A 25,388-nucleotide genomic window follows, 5' to 3' on the forward strand; every position below is an offset into this window, starting at 1 on the left:
CTGCCTTCTTGCATGTGATTCATATTCTCATGAGCCCACAGGAAATCCCAGCAATATTTTTCCAGGACTATCTCCTGTGCTGAGGTGCCAGGCACAGCAGGGGCTGGAGGAAAAGGGCCATTCCTGCTTTGGAAGTACTGCAGTACATAAGCTTAGCTGGGAAGGACAGGCCACTGTTATTTAGATGTAGCTCTTTTACTCAGTGACAGTAAGGAATGTAACACAAGGGTTTAACTCTAGCTCACTAAGTATTTATTCACATTCTACATATCTGAGAACACTCTTACCTCAGTGGATCCAGTGAAAGCAATTTTATCAATGCCAACATGAGATGCTATTGCTGTACCAACAATTGGACCAAATCCTGGCAAAATATTGACAACTCCTGGTGGAAAGCCAGCCTGTCAAAATAAGAATGAATGAAGGGAGGCATGATTTATGAAAACTGACAGAGCTTGTTAAACCAGACATGTGCTGGTAGTTCCTTCCCCACAAGGAGAGACAGAGACAGAGACATTATTCCTGTCAATTATTCTTACCTCCTTGATGAGGGCTCCCATATAGAGAGCGCTGAGTGGTGTTTGTTCTGCTGGTTTAATAACTACTGTATTGCCACAGCACAGAGCTGGAGCAATCTTCCATGCAAACATCAGCAGGGGGAAGTTCCACTGTAGGAAAAAATAAAAGTTGATAGATGGAAAAATATTGCAGTGGTGTTTTGTTTTCAAGATGTCAAGCTGCTACCTCACTTATTTCTCAGACTGATCCTCAACATAAATCTTTCCCAGCACAAAGCAAGGATTTTTTTTAATTACCCCCATTAAGAAAGCAACAATGGTGACCTTTCAGTTCTTTCTCTTCTGTTCAAAGAACTACAACCCCCACCCGCAGCCTTCATAAAAGAATCTTATATTATCCATTAATTTTTTTAGTTGCAACTTTTGATTTCATTTACTGTTTTGCAATTGGCACTTTATTCCCCCCCACCCCACCCCCCCATGAAAAATAGTTCTTGCTTCTGGTACATTTGGAAAGAACTGTTCGCTCATGCTAAAGCATTTAAAGCATTTTTAGATGTAAATTTCCAGTCCTTGAATAAGGCATAAGATCTGTACACAAATGATATCATCACTAATTGATGGGATTACAATAAAATATCCTTCCCTAAATGTCTATATTAGGGCAAGACATTTCATTAATATCTTTTATTTTCTTGAAAACTTCCAGTCATGCAATTTATATATAAGACATTAAAAGAACAGTAAAAACAAGTTGAGATAAACCCTCTGCTGATGTAAAATTGTGCATCGCCATTAATTTCAACTTCACTTAACTGCAGCAGAAAATGTGGTGAATTATATTAATTTGATATACAAAGTTGTTGGTCAAGATAACAGTAACCACAGCAAGTGTTTGGCTTTCTGTATCAAGGCCTGATCCTAATAACTTAAGTGGATAGTACCACTGATTTCACTGGAAATGCCAGAGGAATAAAATAACTGTGTTTGCAGAGTCAATCTCATAAATGCATATAATAATCTTGTTTGGAAAGAAAAGAAAAAATATCAGTCACAAAGAGTCAGCCACTGGCCAAAACACGTTACTGCCTGATGCATATCAGCTGCCACTCTCATGGACATCTCTCTAGCCCCTGGCTAGCTTGAAAAAATACACAACTGTCTTTCCTTCACTGAACACTCAATTTTTTACTCTCTCAGTTGTTTATAAACTCCGGAGACAAAGTGATGTTTTAATTCCATCTCCAATATATAAACCTGGGAGGGGAGCTATTGGGCCAACAGTGTGCTGACAGCCTCCACTTATAATGCCTATTGCAAGGAGAGCTCTGAAGAGTTTTATAGGGTAGTATGTGGCCCCGTTTATGCTACAAAGCTGCCACAGAGAGTCAGTTTTGGTGGGAGCTAGGATGTGAAAGAGGATGAACACTTTAGTGTTAGGCTGACTGTTTTCAGACTGTACTCTTTTTTTTTTTTGGTAGTAACATATTTGCTAGTGTAATGGCTAAGCACACGCAGTGGCCCTGGGGCTGTACTGTGGTAGCGGCGGAGGAAATGTACAACACATTATCAGGAGTGTTAGAATAGATGTGTGTGACAGCCATGGTGAAATTCTAGAGGACAAACTTGGGGGAAAAATGAACAGGTATGGTAGAGGCAGGGTACACTGGATAATGATCTTATTTTACAAATCTGAATTAAATAAATCCTGCTTTTGGCATGATCTTTAGCCCTTGGCCAAGTTCCTTCACTAGATCTATCAGTCAAGATCAATGAGACAATCCTAAGAGATATCCAGCAGCTCTGGGGCTAGATGTTGAGGCTGTCATTTTGCAAATGCTCATCCATGTGTTTTACCGAACAAAGGGGAAAGATGTGTGAAATCATTCATTCATAAAGATCACTCATGAGTGAAGTTAGGCGAGCGTGTAGGTGTTTGCAGGACGAGTGTAACCACAGACTATGCGTTCCTATGCATGGTTCTCTGAGTCTCTGCAGAGTGCCAAACATAATAGCCACCCCTTAGCAAAGAAATGAAATAATAATAAATATAAATAGGGAAAAAAGGGCTTAACATTGTTAAAGTAATCTTGTCTGGCTGCTTCTCTTTTACTGGAATTGCTGTGTTTTGCTCTTTAGTGGTTTTGTGGTTAGCATGAACAAAATAAAAAACAACATCAACAAAAATTTCAGAGAATGCCTTGATTAGTTCCCCAATGTTTTGTCAAGGAAAAAAGCTTCCGCACAATATTTTAATAGCTATATGTGAGCCTCCCATTGAAATTTCTGCCAAAACTGGTTAACTAGGACTTCTGAAAAAGTCAGCTTTTTCAGTGTAATTCCCATGCAGTGTTCAGAAAGAGTGTCTTAAGGGTGTATATTGGGGTGTAGGGGGAATATTAGACTTGATGAAAAGTTGTTTCTCTCTCATAACAAATAAAACAAATATTTCATGTCTTTCATTAGCGACACAATGTTAATTGTAATGATATGTCTCCTGGAGTTTCTTCTTCTCCTCCAGCCTTGTAAAAGAAATAGCAGGAAAGAACAGAATTAAAATGCATTGCATTCTCCCAGAAACTGAGGAGCCTGTTAAATCACAGTAAAAACTAACTAAATAAAAAGACTGCCACAGCAAAGCATCAATTTTCCATAAGTTGTGTGAACATCTATAACCAGTGACAGCATATTAACACTGTGTTTTGCTTTGCTTGTTTTAATCATGAGAATTCTATGACTTGAGAACTTAACTCCTAATAACAGAGCCTAAACCCTATTAGCATGTTCAAATAAGCATTTGCAGGGAGGCTGTTAAAGATATGTCAACAATATGAGCTCAGCTTTTTTCGTAATGGAAAACACACATAGCTGAGGACCATGTTTTATGTGTCTTTAAAGAGAGCTGGTTCAAATGAAAATAAATAGAAGGCGCTAGTAGAGATACTCACAGGGATGATCTGTCCACACACTCCGATGGGTTCATGTCTTGTAAACGTAAAATAATCTCCATCTGAAACAGATGAGCATGGTTACTCTCAAGTGCAGTTTGACTTGGCAGAACAAAAAAAAAATAGAGGGGGGGGAAAAATGCTCTAAGGATCAGCCTTTGATGGCAGTAAAAGAAATAAAGAACTCATGGAAATGTTTTTTCATGAGCCAGCATGGGAAACCCAGGTTCAGGAACAACCTAATTGTTCTTTCAGTAGAACAAAGGAAACAGGCATCCCGTCAGAAAGCAACCTGCTTTCTTCCTTGGGAAGGAGGACAAGCTGTATGGCACAAAAAAAGGACAGTAGCAAGGAAGCTACGTACTGGTCTCTGCTGATTGTGGGCTGAGGGAAGAGGAGAAAGAGTCACAGAAGCAATTTCCTGAAAGGAACGGCTAGAACACAGCAATATAAAAGTATATATACAAGCAGATTTGGAGAAATAGAGTAATATATGTATATGATGATGGAATAATATGTAAAAATCTGTAGGTGTGGAATGAAGGTGGGAAGCCTGTCACTGATGTGCAAAGGGGAATACAGGGGCCATCACCTCACACTGCTCTGATATGCTCTGATATCTGACTTGTAAAACAAGGCATATATCAGAAATGGCCTCAAGGTAAATAGGCAGTCAGTTTAAGCTGACAGAGAAAAGCTGGATGTTGCTGGAAAACAAGACAACAGAGGATAAGAGAAATTTTCACGAACCTGTTGGGCAGGTAGAGGTTGGATAAATAAATGAAGGGACAGAGTAACTGGAAACTTGGAAAATATGGAATAGTCTCACTAGGCTTTTGACAGAGAGGTATAAGAATATGGACTAATAAAGATGCTAACAGTAAAGATACAGGAAGAGCAGATCATACGCCCACAAACAGCAGGTGTGGATGGTACAAGGCTTGAGGGAATTACTTAATTAACTCTCTGATCTGGTAGTTATTTTTAAGATCCTGAAGAATCAAAATGGCAAAAAAAAAAAAAAAAAAAAAACCTAGAGGCAAAAGGTGTCATTATTTATAGCGAGTGCTATGCTAGATCTGGATTCCTTAACTAAAGCGCTGTTGAGCCCAGGGCAGCCTGAGTCAGGCCACGGAATAAACAGCTCAGGGATTTGGGGTCAGGCCTGTGGTCTGCGGAAACCTTCCACGTGGCCTGGCCTGCTCCAAGCGGCGGGGCTCTGCGCCGGCGCGCTTTGCACCGCTGCTGGAAGTGACTAGCACGGGGCTGACCAAATTCCTGCTCTGCTCCCAAAGCGGAGTATGCTTGGCCTGCATCTTCTGTCAAAGTAGAGTTAAAGCACTTTTGTACCTAAATTGAGGTTTTTAGCTGTCTAAGCTAGCCCAAACTCAAACAATCTCTGAATTCAGATCAGCTGTTTTTTGGTGAGGCTAAAAAGCAGGGAAGGGTTACAGTAAAGGCATAAGCTGGATGTGTACCTAGGCCTATAGTGCTTGGTCCTATAGAAAAACGTGAATCTCTTTATTTAGAAAATCATTTCAGCTAAGTATGTGTGAGATGGTGAGAAGGCTGCCTAGGATCAGTCACAGGAGAGCCTTTACCAGGATAGAAAATGGTCAGAGGGAGGCAGGAAATAAGAGGAGGACAGATCACAGGTTTTTTGCTCCCCTCTCACTGTCTGATGCAGGGCATGTGCTTTTCCCTCACGTGGTGTGAGAGCACCCAAGCAGCTGTGGGGCCTCTACCCCATTCAGTCTGGAGCTGCAGCCAGCCTTGTTCAATTTTAGGGAAAGGCCTAACAACACAACAGAGAGTACATTTTGGGAACCTGCAGCAATGTCCTGTACCATACATCTGGTAACAATAAATGGGTTAATCCATAAAGTTTCCTGGGTTTAAGTAAAGGCTTCAACTTGGATTTGATTAGAAATAACTTATTTTCAGGTCTACTTATTTCTGTACATCTATTTCACAGGCTTTGTTCAGGAGAAACTTGAGCTAGAGCAGCTAATACATCAGGTGGGTGCCAGAAATAGAATAATTATGAGAAAGGTAACAATAGGCTGTAGCCCAGAAAAGGGACTGAACAGAGAGAATAAAGGAGGGAGGGGAGAGAGAGAGAGAGAGAGAGTTTCACATCAGGAAAAGGGGGAAGAAAATGATTGATCTATCAGTTTGTTCTGCACTGACAAAATGTTTTTGCATCTTTTCAATTTGCAGATTCTTAACAGCTTCCCAGTGGAGGTGAGAATATTTGTTCCACAATTCAGACAATCAGCTTTTCTAGGTTATCTTTCAGAGACGCTAGCAGTGGTTCACAGACAATACTACGCGTCATCAGACCAGAGAGAAGTAAAGTAGAAGTAAAACTATGGAGAAGTATATATGGAAAAAACTGTACAAATACTCAAGAAGCACATAGAAGAGTCAGCTAAAAATACCAGCTTGTACTTGGTATTACTGTGAGGTGGATTCTCAGCCAGAAAGATGGTGACAACATAACAGTAACACAGTTGTTAGCACCATCTGACTTTAGATTGTCACTCTATAATCATTACCACATGTCTGTGTGCTTCCTAACGTAAAGTTACAGATAACCTGAACATGGTTGCCAAGTCAGAGAAACGGTGGTTTATTCTGCTGCATCAAGGTAATGTTCTTTCCTCAGAGCAATCCCTCCCGTTCAGGGTTGCTTGTCCTGCTTTCTTCTATTAGACCCTAGACAGTTACCCTTTTTAACATCTACTTCCAAAGTTCATCATCCACAGATTTATTATTAAGATGGGACTTTTGAGGTTGCTTTCTAATAACGTTTTTGTGAACACATATGACTTCAAGTTATTCAGATGTTTCAGATGACTCTGGACAAGCCAAAGGTACATACATGTAAGAGCCATCTTGTCCATACTGTAAAATAAGTTGTTACCATGGCAAAATAACTCAAGTTCAATAAAGTGAATCACTTTTATTGAACAATGAGCATAGAAAGCTCCCTGTGCTCAGAAATTAAATAGGCAACTTCTTAACTTTTTAGAGCTTTAAGTTTAGTGCATACAACTCATGATAATAACACTGTTGTTCTAAGATGCTGTTGCTGATGCTTTTTACTCTTATCCTTCTACTAGCTGGCAGCCAGCAGGAGATTGAGATGAATCTGTCAGCCTGATCCCACATGCAAGCTAAAAATTTGTTTTAAAAGTTTTTTTTTTTTTTTTAATATCCTCAGCTGATGTAAATTGGCATTCTTCAGCACTCACTGATATTAATAGAGCTGGGTCAATTTGCAGCTGCTTAGCACCTGGTCCAAAGATTTTTATTTTTTAATTAGAAAGAAAGCCCTGTTTATCCAGGGATCTCACTTTGGGACAGCAATACCTTCCACAGATGTGTCTGCTCAGATTTCCATCAGGAATCTATGGCCCGGATATTTCATTTGCATAAAAATCATAAGATAGTCAAAAGTCTCGTACAGAAGCACACAACAAACAAGTGGGTGAGTAGAGCAGTGTTGGTTCTTTAAGTTGTGTCATATCATATATTGTACGTAGAGATATATTTCTGCTTGCATTTAATTTGTTAGTTTAATGGCTTCCATTGTAGCCTCATTTTGTTTTAATTTAAATCATAAAGGCTTTATAAATGGGAGCAAGCAAAGGACAGTCTGAAGGTCTTAGCAGCTCTGGGACCAAAAGTAATGTGACTGAAAAACACTTCTTCTGTCCTCCACATGTCTATCACTTGCTCACTGTTATTTTAGAGGAAAAGAAACCCTGAGCAGAAATAGATGAAAGATTGGGATGTTTCAGATTTATTAGCACACTGAACAGAAAGAGATTTAATAGTTTTTTTTGTTTTGTTTTTGTTGTCTTGTTTGGTTTCCTTTACCAAGCTGATGGTAAGTGAATGTAAAGAGAACCACTGTTTAACACTGGCTTTGCTCTAAGATAACTCTATGAGAATGACAGATCTGTGGTGTGAAACTAGAGGAAAAAAAGTGGTGTATTAAACCAACAGGAAGAACTAATTCATACCCTAAAACCTGTGAATAGACTTATGATTGTACACTGCTGATAACTGTGTCAGCACTGAAGTTTGTATTTAAGACAACCTGCTGAAAATGTGGCTTCCTTTCCCCAGGCATAGCCCAGTTCACTGAAAAATTCAGGGTTCTCATCTGCATCACTCTTTTTGAGGACAAGAATAAGCAGAGAATATTTATTCTCCTTAAGCTGGCACTGCCTTTTGGTGACCAATGTAACTTCTGTGTTCCTGCGGCGTGAGAAGGAGGCATTCACTGACCAGGGAGAAAGGGATTAGGGAACAGGAAATTTGCTGAATATATGAATTTATGGTGTGCTCTGCACTTTTGCTTGTTTAAATGTGAAGTGCAAGCAGCAAAAGGAGGATTTATGAATCTCAGCCTAAATGGCTGTGGAAATCTTCATAAGTCCTTACAAGAGAGCGTACAGCTGATATATTAATATTGTCATTTCTTTGGTGAAAATATACTAGTGATGATAAACATCAGTCAGTTACACACTGCACTTTTAACAGGCTGAAACACCGATGAATAACACTGCAGTAAGAGTTAGACGATCTGTTTTTCTCTTGAAAATAGGGAGCCACATTTTCAACTTGTCAGCTTACCTAACTTTGATAGTCTTGTGCTTTGCTGTACTTCCTGCAGAGGAAAACTAGTGTACTGCAGATAGAAATGATACATTATTTAATTTTATGGAAATATGTGGCCACTGTAAAGGTGCCTACTGTACAAGGACAACAGCAAAATTCATTTACTTGTGACTGTGCCTTCCTGGTCTCCATCAGTAATGTGTAATAAACATGCTTGTGCAACCATGAAACTGAAAAGTATGGAGTAAATGTTGTTCTTCCTTACCATTTTTCAAAAGATTTAATATTATGTAGGTAAAAGATGAGTACATTTATATTAGTGGCTGCACCTGCGTAAAATGATTCTTTGCCATGTTGTGTCATTTTGCATAATTATAGCAGTTGGTACATTTAGTCCAGATTGCAAATGAAGATATTCACAATCAAAATGCTGCCTGCATTTGTTAAACAGCTGTGAGGGAGGGGCAGGAGGAAGAGACATGTTGAATAAAAATGATGGTAAGGATTTTTTCTTTTCTAATCTCTTTACCAAAAAATAAGAGCAGAATAACTTATTTCTTAGCACTCATAAAGATTTCTTTCTCTCATACATATAACCAAACTGATCCCACTGAATGGTTTGAAGAAGCAATTGTAACATAAAATATATCTACATACAGCTCTCTGTAATAACATTGCAAACTCTATCGAGGCATAAGTGAATTTGGATCCAGTGTGAGTCCCAAGTGAAATGATTTGGATGGGCATTAAGAAGATATATATAAACAAGATATATTTGTTAGCACACTATTGTCTTAAATAGGCAGCACTGTGTTTTCACGTGTTCCAAAGTATTTGTCAGGCTTATACCACATCCATTTTTATGAGTGTAACAATATTAAAATACAGATATTGAGCTATCTCCCTCTCAAATGGACACATGGAGAAGAACCAAAACACTCTTTGGATGCATGTAGGGCCCCCAAGAACAATGGCAGGTCATCTAATCCAGCCCTTGCTGACCGTTAAACATTGTCTTCAGCAGCATATTATACACTGGTGAATCCACTTTGATTTCCACTTAGACAAGAAAAAATTACTCTGTAATCTATTAATCCATTTGGCCATCAGAAGGTTTGTGTGCACACATGTTCTTTAATCTCTCTTACCTACAGGAATTGTCATTCCATGGATTTTGTCTGCCCAACCGGCATAATATCTCAGGGTTTTTATTACTCCTTGAAGATCTACATAGAAGGCTTGCAGGAAAGGTTTGCCGCTGTTCAATGATTCCATAGTCTAGAGGACAAGAAAAAGTTAAGACATATAAGCAAAGTAGCATTTTTAGACTATTGCATTTCAGTATTTACAGTCCAACAGCTCTTCAGTCATGACAGACTTTTAATGAAGACCAAACCATATACTCCTTGGCATAGTCTTAATCTAGAAGGTTCAGAACAACTGTCTGATCTCCTTTGTTACTTCTTTTTGTAATTGTGAACATAGAGGATTTTCCTCAAAAAAATCTAGTTCCTTTAAACCTTCTGGAATGACTATGATTTTAAGAGCGCATGCGCGCACGTACGTGTGTGTGTGTGTATTTTGGACCTAATAGCTACTGTATTTGGTCCAGATATATAATTGCAAAATTGCTTTAATCAGGAGCCAAGATAAAAATGCCTGTCAAAGTAGGTTCTGTTATGTTAATGATAACAGCTGAGAAGGGGCTCCTTGTAACCCCATATTAATGATCTGAATCCATAAAGAGAAGAATGGACATATCCCTCTTCATATAATTGATGTGAATATAAAAAATTCTCTATATGGCTGCCAAGACTCCTGCTGAGGTCTGAGATATCTATAATGTACAGCCAGTTTATTTATTGCCATCAAATAAACAAACTTTCCTCTAGGGAAGCTCATAAATTAACAAGCTAATGTCCTTATTTTTAAGTTAATATTCCTATTTTTAAAGTACCTTATAAGCTATCCTCTTAAGAATTCCTAAGATCGTTTAGTGAAAAGAATCCAATAAAATGTCCTAAGATGTTGAGTGGCTTAACTGACTCTCAATAGCTGTCCAATAGAAATCATTAAGAATGGGCAAAGTACACCAATGTGTAACACATGAATATATGCTAACCATCGAATGAATTGCTATAGAGAAGAATGGAGGCCTAATTCTGCACTGACTTACATCCACAGGAGCAATTATTGGCATTGCCTGTGGTGCAATTCAGTGAAGAACTTGGCTCTAGAAATACAAATCTAATGACAGGCAGAGTAAACTTGATTTGCTGTGCACTTCCTTCTCCCCGCGGCGATTTTACAGTATACACTGGTGGTAAGATGATTTAAGTGTTGACAAAGCTAGAATTAAGATGTTCACCAGCTTAGTCCAAAGCACTTGACATGCGGAAAACAACATTAACAATGCCACCATTTAGATGCTTCATACATGAGCTAAATAGCGTAATACCCAGAATTTATGTTACCAGTTGAGTATCAGTAAGCATTTCACCTGTCATTTCATTAATATCTGCACCAGTTACTTCATAGACTCTTCCATTTTTTATTTCAGAAAAGTTACAAGTGCTCATAACAGGCACACACATGCGCACACCAACGCACACCTATTTACTTGTCTCATGTCCAATGTAAAGGTCATTTGAGTCATTTGAAGTTGTTGTTGACTTTGATGAGCTTTGGGTCAGTTCTTGAACAGACAGTTGGCCATCTTAGTTGTCAAGCTAGTTTAGTTTTCAAATACTCTTCAAGTTATGACATTTATGAACTGATTTGCTCTCAGAATGTAAAACGGACATTGATTTTCATGTGCTACTTACAGCAAGAATTGCCCTGTCTCTTTCGACTAAGTCTGCTAACTTATCCAAAAGATGGCCTCTTTCCGATGCATCCATTCTCCTCCAGACTGAACCTAGAGAAAAAGCAAGGCGAGCGGCTCTCACTGCTTTATCTGTATCAACCTGTCAAGGAGGAAGAGAAAAACAAAGCATTGAGGTAAATAATAATAAAACATTACCAGGCTTATGAAATTGTTTGTTGCACAGCCTCTTAGTCACATGAATGGGTATTGGAACTGGAATTAATACAAGAATTGTCCAACAGTAGTATTCTGGAATTGTTGCTTTTGGTCTATTTGTACATTTCTAACCATTCACAGGATGCATTACCTTGTCAGCTTCCTGGATCTCACAGATTTGCTCTCCTGTTGCTGGGTTATATACTGGAAATATTCTCCCACTTTCAGAATTTTGCCACTCATTATTGATAAAAATCTAGAAAGGGAAGAAAAAACATTGTAAAACTTCTCAATCCTTCTGCAGAAACACACAGTAATGTATATAGCAACAAACTCCTGGGAAAAGTTGCAGATTCTAATACACAGAAGGTGAAACTAATTTATGTGAGACTGAAAATTACAGATTTCAAGAGTTCAGGGTCAGCCCCTGATGTCTCTCTGTGTTCTGTGGCAGTGTCACTATCAGAGCAGCATTAGACTCTAAATAATTTGGTTAACAGTCAGATTTGATTCAAGCACTGTAACAAACTAAAGAAAGAAATAACGGTATCAGAGCAAAAGCCTTGAAACTGCTGGAGTCAAGACAAGGATTTGGACTAATCATTCAATACCCAACTCTGTAAGTAAACATTTGGTCACTGATATAGCCCAGTCAAGGCTGAATAATCTCTAACATTGCAGTTTTTCAATACACAGTCAGTTGATTATGGCTGCACTGAAGGCTCGCAGAACAGAATTAGCTTGCTTATCTGCTTGGAACAATGGAAATTGTTAAATTCTCTCAGTGTTGACATCATTTTAATTGTCATGGGCAAATCAAATTTGAATTTTAATGGTGTTGACAGCAGCTGTCTTGAGAGAGGTAATGACAAATGAGTTTATTTAAAGTAGATTTTTACTGGTAGCTACACACATGTAAGTTAAATTTTCTACTGAGTGACTCTCAGGAACAGGATGCAGTTATTTATTAGCAAATATGAAATAAGTCACTTTAAGAGAACAACTGAGTGAAAGGTTTTTCTGGTATTCAGACTTTTTCTGTCCTTGAAATCTTTTTAAGACAAAGGATGAAAGCATTCAAAAAGGGCAGGCACCATATGGGTTCCTTGGAGTTCATGTATCAATGTTCTTTTATTGTATTCCATGAAATACAACTTTAAATGCTTAGGGGGAAATCCTGGCCTCACTGAAATCAATGGGAATTTTACCACTGACTTGATGGGGGCCAGGAGTTCACCCCTAGGTAGAAGGAAAGTTTACTGCCCTCTTTGCAAGATGGGTTAAGTTGTTTTTATAGGGACAGGAACCTTTCTCTGCTTAAAGCAAAGCAAGCCCCATACCCCAACAGGCCCTACAACTGCAGCTGAGCAGAATGCCGAGAGACCCTTTGAAGGGGTAAGGAGTCTCAGTTCCCATCAAAGACACTCACGTAGTGGGAATTAGCCAATCTTTTTAGATCAGGACTAATAACAGGAATCAATGAAATAAATACTTAATACTGGCCCAGTTTCCTCACAGAACCACCATATCTGCTGGGACAAAAGTCTGTTGCACTGATTAGGCAGCCTAAACATAACATCCTTGTCCAAAAATGCTCTCTGTCACCTCTCTAATCTTGCACTCTCCAGTCTCTTCTGCCAGGCAATACAGAAGTTGTTACCTTTGCACTGATACACGGCTCAGGTCAGCCATGATAACACAGGGAGACAATGGAAGAGAGTTTGCACGTGAGGATTACACTGAGATGGTGTCAGATTGTTGGTTCTTTTTTTGTTTATTTGTTTTCTTTAGAGAAAAATGTGATGTGGCAAAACCAGGACAGAAGTAGCCAAAAATTACTTGATTTTCCTGTGGAAATGAATGGAATGTAATACCTGTCTTTTCTATTCAAAGAATAGTATGTATGATTATAGATCTGTTGATGATTTTTCTAGGGTTGGATCAGTACAATGAAGCTAGCAGCACCAGCCCGCCAACTGAATAATTTATAGCTTGAATATTGTAACTTAAACATTTATAACTTGTCTGAAGACAAAAAAAGCATCAGCCTCAAAAGCTTGTGTGTAAGTAAAGAGGCTCACCAAAACTTCAACACATCTGTAAGGGAAGAAGGAGGGAAATGGAGAGATAGGCCTACATTGCTGAAAAGAGACTAAGCTGGGAAAAAAATACAAAAGCTATTTAGCAAAAAAAAACCCAACAACTAGAGAACTGGTTATAGAAAATACAGTCAGAAGGCCCAAGATGAAATATTGCAATACCAAAGAGTATAAAGGGTCTGTAAAAGAAAAGAACATGGTGAGGGTGCTGGGATGGCCGTGCATTTTAAAGAAATTAAAGAGATTGCACACTGATATTTGCACATTAAGGTGAAGATGTGTCCATAGTTTGCTGTTGCCAGACATGAGCTCACTCAACCTATTCTCCACGCCGACTGGAAACCACGAAGCTGTGTTCATCTCAGCAGGGCTTAGTAGCTCAGGCCCAGTGCCACACTACCTGCAGCGACCTAGGTGGTGGTTCAGAGCTGACTCATGTCCGGCTGGCTCAGGACATGGGCAGGATGAGCCTGTGTCTGTCTGAAAAAGACCCTGAAGACATTGAGTTTTGCACAGAAACCAACAACTATGCGGGCTTTTGCTTTTATGGCTGTGTTTGAACCTCAGCTTTCAGGGCTCCAGGACCTGGGCTGAGATAATAACTAAGTACCCGTGAATGGTGACGCAGGAGATGCACGCAGGTGGGGGATATTGTGTCCTGTTGGCAGGGTCGCAAAGCAGAGGGCACCTGAGCCCCGGCTCAGCCTCTACCCTTCTCCTGAGCTCAGCAAGGGGTCGCATCCCAAGCCGAGGCCTGAGCAGCCTCCTGCTCTCAGGGCAGGGAGCTGGCAGACTTACGGGACACTCCTGCGGGCAGAGCCGGTCCGTGCCCTGCCGCCCGCACAGCTCTGCGTGGGGCAGCAGGCTGGCTGAGGAGCAGGGCACTGCCCACAGGCTGCTTCGGTGGGGTTTCCTCACTGCTGCTGGCCTGCCTGCTGCAGCTGCCTCCATCGCGTTCCCTCATCGCCCCCCCTGCCTCTGGCCTCAGCCCTTTTTGGTCTGTGTCCTGCCACCCCTTCCAGGGTCCATCTTTTCCTTACTTTTTTTCTTTTTTGTTTTAGCATTCTAAAGTAATCAAACTTAACACACCATTTCCTATCTGTCGCTTTCTTTGCATGCTGTATTTATCTTGAACCTGTCTGTGTACTTGGACTATAAACTTCTCAGACCATGGGCTGTGTCTGCCTGTGCTCTGCTTACGCTGCTTCATAAAATGAGGACATTTTGGAGCTAACTAGCAAAAAAAAATAAAAACAAAGAATCATCAGTATCATCCCTAGTGACTAACATAAGCAGAAATCTTCTGGTGTCTCACTGTCACTTTTTAGACTGTATGTAACTGAAACAAAGAAACCCTGAGGTCTGTGACCTGTGGATAAGGATTTTCTGGAGTCCTTTCCATTGACTGCAGTGGAGCTCACTCCACGCTCACAGTGTGGGGTTGCACTGGGGAGGGCGGGAGGGCAGGGAGAAGAGCTTGCAGTTTCAAGAGCAGATGGCCAAAGGAGATGTAAGGATGTTTGTTTAGGGTTACAGTATGTACATAAACACATAGGTTCCCTGTGTGATCTCTGTCTTGAAAGAATAAAACATTTTGGTTGAATAAAAGAACCTGAGAGGTGGAGGCAACAGCTTTTTTTTTTTTTTTTTTTTGTTAAAGAGATTAAAAAATGTTAACTACATTCTGCTGGGATGAACAACTGTCATCAAATTTGCCAGTACACAGGATGTGTGTATATTCTTAAAATACATTTCAGCACAGGAATAAGTAGTGCCCTGGAATTACAAAAGAGGGTTGCAATGCAAGTTGACTAGAGCTATAAGGTGTATGATTTTATTGAGTGCTCCATTTATCCCACAGTGTTTAGAAATAGAACAGTAATAGCAAATATTTTAGATAGGACATGGGAAAGATCTATTTGGCATAAAGTTGGAGCTGAAGGCAAGAGAAATTGCTACTGTTAATGGTTAATGTTAGTTTCTTCCTGTTCCACTTTCTATAAACAAGGTATTGCCTATACAAGCTCATTACTGTAAACTGAGCACATTTAAATTGGCAGTAAAATCAGAGTATTTACTCTAGTGCACATATAAAGTACCTAGTCCCATGTTTTGGAACAGTTTCAAGTCTTGAAATCCAGCAGCTGGCGGCTTTACAAGCAAAACCTTACACTTAAATAACTCACTTTTGAAAGTTTTAGGTGTTCTGTGTCAGGTAGTACCATTCAGCAGATATTCCTACCACCAAGACTCAGATTCTTTTGCAATAAATTTGCATTCACAGGGACTTTTATAACTCTTCCAGCACTACTGACTCCAATGGCTGTTGATTAAATGTATATATCCTGTACATTTAATCTGACTTTCATTATGGCCACTTCGTAAAAATGCCATGAAATGGACAAGCGATGACACATTGCAAGAACAAGGAATCCCTGCAAAGCCTCAAATTGGGTTTTTTTCTCCCTTATTTATAGTGACCATTGTAAAGGCTAACTCTAAATCAGGGAGAATATTTGACAGCAAGTGTTTCTATCTATGGATTATATATAACCCATCCTAAACACCAGATGAAAAAAGGATAACCTTAGAAAAAAGAAGGGCTCGCTTCCATGTAAATCATGCTACAAATTGGACAACACCCAGTGAGTTCATTGTTCAACCTCAATTGTGAAGGCTATTCACATTTACTATTCCCCTGGAATCAATGTTAATTAAGGCTGACTGAGGCTATAAATCAGCCTTTGGTTTTTACAACTTAATTCAGCATTAAGCATATATATGTAAATAAAAGGTAACTGATTAACCACTTGAGTTTTCCAGGAGTTACTGAGGTAATTTGTTTTTGTTTGAGTCCTAGTGTTACCTTTTGTGGTTTGCAACAGGGAAAAGAAAAAGTATATAGTATGTCATGTATTTGCTATGCGGTATTGTGAGTAGTTAAATAATCTGGCCTGTTGGGTGCTATCAACAAAACTGTGCCAAAATGGAAAGGGAAGAAGGGAACACTTGAAAAATTTTGGAACACTGTGAACATTTAGTTTGCCATCTACTCCCAGTAGAGTCAATAACTGCAGTAATGCCAGACCAGTAAGAGAAAATGCAAACCTTCCTGCTTTACTGTGGTCCCTGTCAGTACAATGACTTGGCCAGCAACAAACCCAACTGGAAAAACAATCAACGTGAGTGAGGAGTCTGGATTTAGCTGGTGTGCAATGGTTTGAGGAGGGCACTCAGTACCATTTGCTCAGCTGCAATGCAGCCCAGAGGCACAGGCGACGCGGGGCAGGAGCGGAGGCACCGATGGGGGCTGGGGCCGGGCTGGGGCCGGCAGGCAGGCGCCTCGCGGGGCAAGAGGTGCAGCCGCGGCTCCTGGTTGCCCCGGGAGTGTGCCCGGGCAGTGCCAGCGGTCTCCTGAGACCGCATCCAAAGGGTCCCTCAATAACTTCTGTTCCTTTCCAAATGAAAGAAGGTGAAGGCAGGGCGTTTTCCTAAAGGAACAGGCACTGCCCCCATGGTACTGCCAATAACCTCTTGCTCACACACGCGCTCGTCACAGACCTTCCGACATTTAGAGCTTTGCAAGATAACCGCTCCCCCATTTTTGCATGAGCAATCACTTAATTGCCAGGCTCAGTTTCTGCCCTTGGTTAATTATGTACAGCCACTGTTGACCTCCTTGAGTGTCACCTATGACTAATCAGGGAAGCAGTCTGGCCCATCATATAGGGCACATGACTGTTCAGCCCTTTTGGGATATTGTGTTGTACTGAACAGTATAAAAAGGACAAAAAAATTCCAAAGTTATCTTGTAAAAATTCAAATTACTTTGAGACTCTGCTGCTGTGCAGTTGGAAGGAAATCATATATTACATTTTACATAGGACCTGAATTTAAAAAAACACTATGCGCTCAGTTCAATAGCATTTTTGGATGCTTATCAGTTTTGAAATCGAGCCAAGAGTAAATGTTTTTCACTTAAAGCAAAGCAAATTAAGCTTGGCAAATAAACAATTACAATATCTTGCTTATGTAGCCATCTGTCCCAGTTGACTTGCTAATAATTAGCAACTTAATGTTCATTTTAAACCATACAGGTAATTAATTTCTATAATACGATAAGCATTCAGACAGAAAGGGATGTCTACAAAACCAAGCTGAACAATCTAATGTGCAATGCAGTAATAACAAAATTTAGAGCAGAGAGAAAACAGACAGGATGTTCTGTTTTCATAACTATTTACTACTGAGGAAGTATGAAACAACCATCTTTGTGTGTGTGCATGTGTATAAATAAATATAAAAGTAATTAATTAAAATGCAGCACAGAACTAATACCTCCTTTGCAGCTCTCGGTCAAGTGAGATTTGGTTTTCTTGCACTACAGATTCCCTCTGATGTTTACCCAGGGGCTAGCGCTGGATTTGGAAAGCAGAACTGATTTTTAAATTCACTGGGGATTCATGCACACTCACTGCCTCTTTTTTTTCCAAACGTCTTCTCTAAAAATATACTGGAAAAAAATGGGTTGTTTTAATTCAGAAGAGCAATCAACACAGGTGGCAACAATGTAACTTTTCATTTCCTTTCTTGAAAGTGCTCTGAAATGATGTGCGAGCGCGATGATGAGCTACAGTCCTCGCTCGTGCTTGCTTACTGATGATGTCATCAGGCAGTTTCTGCAGCCTCCCCAGCTGCACGAGGAAGAGCTGCAGCCAGTGGACAGGCAGCGGCCTAGCATTCAGCTCTTTGGAGGTGGAATTATTCTCCCATGGATTTAATAAAAATGTTTTTGTACTTTTGCAGCTCCAGAAATGTTTTTTGGTACAGGAAGAGGATTTTAACATCCAAATAATAATGGCTTCCCACAGGAGATATGGTTCTGGATGAATGGAGGAATGAATGGGAATTTCCTAACTCAATTGATTTAGTAGCTGGTTATAGTTTCATTCCTTCAAAGTGATCCTTTTTTCATATGTGGCTTTCTCCTTAGAGAGCCTTTGACGTTAAATCTGTGAGGATGGGGGAGGGGGCATCAGATGCCAAAGTACTTTATACAAGAATCACAGCTGTTCAGCCCTCTGCATCTTCTCATAGCTGGAGGCATTAAGAAACACATAATGACACTTTTTTGTGGTGGGGGACACAACAATTTTAGAGGCACGCAAAAAATCCAGCAGCATCATTTCCCTTGGTAAATATTTCATAACATCACAGATACTGGGCACCTGTGCCTTAGTCTGGTCAGGAAATTTCATATCCTTTCCCATCTCAGCAACTTCATTTCCTCTGCTTTGGAAACATTTCAAGAGTCCTAATGATTAGTACAATTGCAAGGCAATGAAGTAGAAGGGATTGATGATCAGAGGTGCAGCTTGTTTATTTTCTCAGGCTTTGTTTTCCTTCACTTTTATGGCTGCCTTGATACAACAAATCTCTCCCGTGCTAGCCCGAGTGGTGTGGGGCACTCCTGGGACTCACTGGGAACCAGCAGCTGGCTACAGACTCAGAGAACCCGGGTTTATAAGCAGGCATTGGGAAAGCAAAAGCCAGCGCCAGCAGACTGACTGACGACTGGTCAGCGATTGATCAGCAACACCATTTGATTTTATTTTTAAACGGGATTGTTCAGGTGAACAGTGAGAGGACAGAGCTCTTTGCTGGCACTCCACAAAGCACGAGCAATGGGCTGTGGACTTTCGCACCAGCCTCCCCAAACGTTCGCAGCGCACAGGCCCGTCTCCGAAGGCAGGCAGCGCCAACGGCTGCATCGCTTGCCAACGACGCAGCTACGTAAATCGCGGCCAGCTGTCCAGCTCGAGCACGCAAACACGCACGTTGTCGTGTTCAGCCTGGTTACCACAGCGCAGTGTTACTGCTGCAGGAGCTCCCCAGGCTCCGGCTCTTGCAACGAGATCCCTTTCAAAGCTGGTGGGGCTGGAGCTGGCGTAAGAAGAGTAGCAGTAAAGTGCGCACTCAGTTTAATCCCGGCAAGCAAGCGCCTGTGGACAGAGCTGCTTTTCAGCCACTAGAGGTCCAATCCCATCCCCAAAAAGTTGGTAGGAAACCAACTGGTTTCAGTGGGACCTGGACTGGGCCCCAGGGGATGGAGAGGTGGCTGTGGCTGGGTGGCTGCACTGGGAGATAAACTGACTTCACTGGGGACTGACACCAGCTCCAGCGTCTATGAGGGCCAAACAAAAACAGAACATATTGCTTTTTCTTTTCCTTCTTTGGATGTTTTGTTAACATGTTAGTTCATTCTGGCTCCCTCCCTCCCCCAACATCCCTCTCCCCCCCAGAAAAAATGTTTGGAAAGGAAGAGGAGATCTTTTCTAAAACTGCATGAGATGATTATTTTTTCAACTCTCATTTGGATCCCGGAGAGGGGAGGGTAAGGTTTAGACAAGCCTTTAGACAAGATCTGCCATAAATGGGGGTTTCCTTCATAAACTCAAGGTTGAAGTTTCACTTAAAAAAAAATCTAGAGCCTAAAATTCAGAGTGTACTGAGACGGCTGGCAAACTTTAAACACTTACAAACATACTACAGCAGGAGGATCAAAAAAGTGGAAATGGTCTGGAAATGCACAAGAAGTGAAAGCAGTGAGTCCAGGTTCCCTGTCAGTGCAGCAGTACCTTGAAACCTGGTCGAATGATGTTTACGCAGCCTGGGTCAGGTGCCAAGGGTGCGTGCCTGGATGAGAAGATCGGAGTATTTAGCTTTTGTGGATATAACTTCCAAGCAGCATGGCCTGAGCCAAGCCTACTGAAATCAAAAACAGCCCTTGACATCAGCAGAGTTTGGATCAGAAGCCAAGTATTTAAAATAGGTGACTACATCAAGCTCTCGGTGACATCTCGGCTTGTGTAAATGCAATCAGCCTGCAGCGTGGCAGACGCAAAGCTGGAGGAGGATTTGCACCATCCAGCAGCTGAGGGAGGCGTGCGAAGGAGAAGCGGGGTCTCTTTGCGGTCCCCGTGGGTCACCGGAGAGAGAGGCACTCCCGCAGGGCGAGACCCGCGCGGGGCAGCTGCCTCGCCCCGAAGCGGCCGTCTCCCGGGGAGCGCCGGCCGAGCCCCCGCGCCGCCCCGCGGCCGAGCCCCCGCTGGGCCAGCTCGCAGCCCGGACACGCTGGCAACGGCGCTGCCACGCGGGAGCCGCCGGAGGGGAAACTGGGGGGAACCGAGCTCCTCTGAGCAGCAACGGGGATCAGAGGAAGGGCTCGAAGCCTCCTGTCAGGCAGCTGTGAAAGTGGAATGCAACATGATTTTTCTCCCCTCTGTCCCAAATCCCTCACACCAAATGTTTGACCTGCCTATCTTCCTGTCTTAATTAGTCTTCGGCCTTTCTGGGAGTCGGGTCTGTTCTCTTGCAAATGGCAGCACATCAGACAGGGGGAAACCTGTCATGTTTATTTTCTAAGCTGTAGGGGGCACCCATTTGAAAAAACTCCCAGCTTATCTAAACGTTTTTGTTTGTATGATTTTGAGTTTTAGGAGGTTTGAGTAATTAGTTGAGGAGATTAAATAAGTCTTAACAACATGCAGTAGCATGCTTACTTTACTTGTGTTTTTTTTTTTTTTCCACAAGTATTTCCTGCACGAAACTCCGGCTGCCAAGCAGTGATTATACCCTTTTCTATTTTAGTTTCTCACTGTGCCACATGCTGATGTAGCATCCGCTATTTCAATTTAGTCTCATTAAAGGGATTATTTTGCTGCTGGTTCTTCAAGAAAATTAATCCAAAGAGAAAAAATTCAGATCATATTGTTTGTTATACTGTACCCATCACAAACATTTCATTTGTTTTGGCTGTCTTATTACAATCTGTGGAAAAAAACCCTTTACTTACAGCACACAAAGGTTTTCCTTGAAGTAATTTCTACTTTTTCAATTAATGAAATTTCTCTGCTGTTAGTAGCACAATACAGGAGCAATAACACTTTCCCATAGCCCAAGTAATATTTCATGTATTCCTAAGAAACTAAGTTCCTAAACATCAGTCATCCTTTCACTTGCGGGGCTCTCATTAATTGCTGGAGAAAAACATTCGCCGCCTTGCTCTGCACTGCATCAGAAAACCTTGCTGCTGAAGCTAGGGTGCTAAAAATGAAGTGTGCTCGAGATTTCCATTGATAACAAGGAAATGCCATCATGGACTGGTTTGGGTAAGGATGGCAGCGTTTTTATGGAGCACGACCATCTGCTTGATTGCATTTACTGCAACTTAGAAATGAAATAATGAAAGATTTCTAAAAATCCATTAAGTCAGGAGTGGAGGGGAAGGAGTATTTGTTTACAGAATCAATTCTGAGCTGTCACTGGGCTTTAATGAAGTTGTGGCTATTAAGAACTTGATCTTGGAAACCCTTCCACAATCTCTCATTTAAGGCTGTGGGAATGAGGAGGGGTTTGTACAAACAAGTCTAATATTAATCTGTATAGTTTTCCTGCGTTGTGCCCAGTTTGTGCATTGCAGGTCATGTGTGTTCATTATGTGTAACAAAAAAAAAGGGTGATTTATTTATTTCTACATGGGAGACATGTTCTGCCATTTAAAAGATTGTAGCAGATCAACTTGTAGATAATTATTTGCCATTTAAAATGTTGTTCATCACCAAAGAACAAGTTCTCACTTACAAATTAGCTATGCTACATAAATATATACTCCTACTAGGATCACAAGTACTATAGGCAACACAGAAAAATACAGTGGACAAGTTTATTTTGACTTAAAAGCTCCATCTGAGAAAATTACTTTATAACTACACATGAGAAATTGCTGGAATGTCAACTTCATTTGCAGTGGCCCCTTATGGCCTGATCACCCTCCCTAGCACGATAAATCACTGGCGAGATCCTTACCTTAACACGTTTGATCTCAGCTCAGCAAGACTTGGTTTTGATGTGAAGAACTCCAGATCTGTTAGGTCAGAGACAAATAGCAGAGCCACTGACCTGCAAAGTGCTAACTCTGTATTAGACCCAAGTGAGCAGCCCTAAGCTCCTGGAAAGTTTGCCTTCACTTCTACTCTGCTAGCATCTGAATATTTTCAGATATTTCTGTTAGAACATTTTGGTAAATGTTGCCCAGCGACATCTCCTTTTGTGTCATTTCACACATACAGATTCTACAAAAAGTAAAATAAAGGAATATATAAAAAAGCCAACAGCCTGAGAAGCATTACCTTGGATAAACTGTTCTAATTGTCTACACTTCGGGACCATCTGAAATCAAACTGAATATTTATCAGTTTATTTAGTTTGCACAAAAGATTTGCACTGTCCCTTCTACCTAAACCATGCTTACTAATACATATCACAAATAATGATATTCACTAGTACATTCATTAAGGTGATTGCAAGTGACCATATGTACCTGTGTGTACATATAACTTCAGACTAGTCCTAGAAAAGAAAGATCCATCTCGTAAAGTTTGCATTCGAAGTCTAAACTTTCACAAAGACCAGATGGTGCTCAGTTTTGCAGCCTTGGCCACAAAACTATTCCGTATTATCCTGGTTAAACAGTCACTTATCTCTACGATAGTAAGCAGGAGTGTTAGTCTACCAGAAAATTGGATGTTCTTAATGGGCTTTGGGGGAGAACAGCTTTGCATCATCAGCATTAAGTTAAAACACATTAAGTACCCACTTACAACATCGGGATTACCACTTATGACATCTTTGGTGAAAGCCTTTAAAACAAATTGTTGTGTTTGCTAAAAGAAGCTGTGAGATAACAATTCCCAGAAGTCTAATTTACAAACCTTTTTGCTCTTCAAGAAGATGCTAAAGAGCTCAGCACCTCTCCTCTTATTCACTACCACAGCAAAATCCCTCGGGCTGGAAATGGGAACTATTCTTTTCAATAAGGAGGCTTGGGAAATCTTGTTTTATTTACTTCTGGAGAAAAGAAACTTTTAGCTAAACCCCTTTGCCTCAGGGTTCAGTTCTGTTCTCTCCTCTAGTTCTTTCTGTTGATTAGCCATTGATTTTGCATATACAAAACTGGAACAGGCAATTCGACTTTCTATTATCCGTAAGAGAGACTGGGAGCAACTGGGCTTAAGCTGTCGAAGTACCCTGCTGTGCCTGGACACCTAACAAGTTTACACCCCAAAGTACACTGTGGTGCTAAGACTAAAATTGGATGTGAAGTGTTCTTGCAAGAGCTGATTACAGTCCCAAGCAAATAAAATACTTCAGGGTATAGCAAAATAATGCCAATATTTAATAGAGTTTAACATTTTAATATATGATTGGTGAGTTTTTCCTTATAGAAATGTAGGCCTGCATGAAAAATGAGCTCTTCTATTTACCTTTAAATAGAAGCAGACCAATAACTTTGAGTGTGTAAATTAAAAACATGACCCTCACCTTTTGCCAAACATGCAGCATTAAAAACATGGACTAAGGCAAAAACAAAACCTAACTATGCAGAAATTTCCTTAAATAAGACAAGCAGCTTAAAATCCTGTCAATAAAAAGCCTTCCTTAAAAACAAATGTTTATATATGTAATTCTGAGACTTTTTCCACTTCCTTTAAAATTCATTTTTCTCTTCCTCTGACTCCCCCTTTTCTCTGCTGAAACCCCTTGTAATGATAGCAGAATGTGGGCAAACCTCATTAGTCTCCCTGCTGTTTACAGGACAGGATTTATGCTCAGTGTAGCGAACACAATGACACATGATCACTAAATGGCTAAAACCACCATCAAGACTTTAATCTGAGAAATTTTTCACCCAGACAGTACAAATGCTATCAGCATGTAAAGGCATGAAAAGCAATATTAATTACAGCTAACACATGTTGCCCAATGCCTAGCTTTCTTTAAGGAGTATATCAATAACTAGCCATTTGTGAAGGTTAATTTGATGCAACCTTTGGCTGTTATCTGGTATAAGATATGTTGCCAATTCAATCCATTAAGTAATAACTAAATTCTCATGGGACCTAGCTGAAGTCAAACGTTGTTATTCCAGGTTCACTGCTCTTAGTCTCCCTGCAGACCATTTAGGCAAACAGCTGGAAGAGCTGACTACAAAGCTTCTCAGTCACAGGGAACCACTCCAGGAAAGCAGGTAAAGGCTTCTAACCAGGAAATCAGTTATCAAGGATTTGTCCTAACGCTCCCTCTAGGAGAGGGATGAAGTGAGACAGCAAGAGCCTGAGTGCATTTGTGTTTCAGCTAGAAGAATTCAAATATTAAAAACAACCGTCTTAGCTGATACAAAACCAGAGCAAAGACTCACACTTTCATCCATTTCTAAGTATAACTTGCAAAATATGTACACTAAAAGGAAAGAAGAAAAGACGTGAGAGACTCGGCAATTCTGTTAAGGCCATATGGAAGAGGTACCCGGGGCCTAATGAAGAGACCTAATGAAGTCCTTTTCCCAAGGGGAGACTGCACGGTGCTGCATCGGTTGCTGGGCACGTTCTGCTGTGGGCTCACGGTTGTCACCTATAGAGCAGGGCCCTCCTTCTCCCTCTGCCTTTGTTGAAGTGCCTTCCTAAAACAAAACCTTTGAAAAGTCTGAACAGAAACAATACTAGAGGCAACAACCTGGACTGACAGTGTCCTCTCCATATTGCATCAATGGACATATTGCTCATCCTAACAGAAAAGTACAGAGGGGAGCAGCTTCACGGGAGCTCGTTACGCAGATCGATCTTGCAGCAAGGAGGGCATCGCCTCTGAGACAGCACTCGAGGGAATAACGACAGAGGCAACGCCAGATAGAGCCCGTGCTCTGAGCGATAGGGAAAGAGAGCAAAGAGCATGAAGAAAGGGCTCTTTTCATCCAGACTGTGTGCACAGCTAAGCGCACAGAAAAGTGTATAATTAGTATCATATATAATTGTTCACATGCATCCACATATAAACACTAGTTCTGAAATTCATCCATATTTCTATTTCCCAGAATAGTACAGAAAAACAGGTTTCCTCTTCTAGTAGTCTGGCTGGATTAGCAAGAGATCCTGACTCTGACACTGACCTACTGTCTGCCTTTGAGTTAGTCATGGTTACACTCCCACAACTCTGAACTTCCCCATCTGTGAAGCAGCCTTGTTTTACAGTGAGGCTGAATCAATTAATGCTTTCTAAAAGCTTTGATGGAAGGAGCAGAATATTATCACTTGCAGTGGAGTGATGCTAG

General features: G+C 40.9%; 1 protein-coding gene and 1 long non-coding RNA gene across 5 annotated transcripts in view; one reads left to right on the forward strand and one right to left on the reverse strand.

Moving 5' to 3' along the window:
* The window catches only part of ALDH1A2 (aldehyde dehydrogenase 1 family member A2), a 59,751-nt gene that overhangs the window by 22,438 nt on the left and 11,925 nt on the right, over positions 1 to 25,388 (reverse strand). For all 4 annotated transcript variants that reach the window (XR_010885693.1, XM_067305461.1, XM_067305459.1 and 1 more), the window contains 6 exons: positions 11,272 to 11,376; positions 10,924 to 11,064; positions 9,247 to 9,376; positions 3,467 to 3,528; positions 540 to 668; positions 288 to 401 (listed from right to left, as the gene is read on the reverse strand). Coding sequence is in view for 3 of the 4 variants with exons in the window: in XM_067305461.1 (XP_067161562.1) it covers positions 288 to 401; positions 540 to 668; positions 3,467 to 3,528; positions 9,247 to 9,376; positions 10,924 to 11,064; positions 11,272 to 11,376 (681 nt within the window). In the remaining variant the exon portion in view is untranslated. The remainder of the gene's footprint in view (positions 1 to 287; positions 402 to 539; positions 669 to 3,466; positions 3,529 to 9,246; positions 9,377 to 10,923; positions 11,065 to 11,271; positions 11,377 to 25,388) is intronic.
* LOC106496537 (uncharacterized) lies at positions 11,015 to 18,016 on the forward strand. Its single transcript, XR_001294630.1, has 2 exons — positions 11,015 to 11,098; positions 17,817 to 18,016. It is a non-coding gene; the product is annotated as an uncharacterized lncRNA (long non-coding RNA).

Source organism: Apteryx mantelli, chromosome 15, assembly GCF_036417845.1.
Source record: "Apteryx mantelli isolate bAptMan1 chromosome 15, bAptMan1.hap1, whole genome shotgun sequence".
Taxonomy (NCBI): Eukaryota; Metazoa; Chordata; class Aves; order Apterygiformes; family Apterygidae; genus Apteryx; species Apteryx mantelli.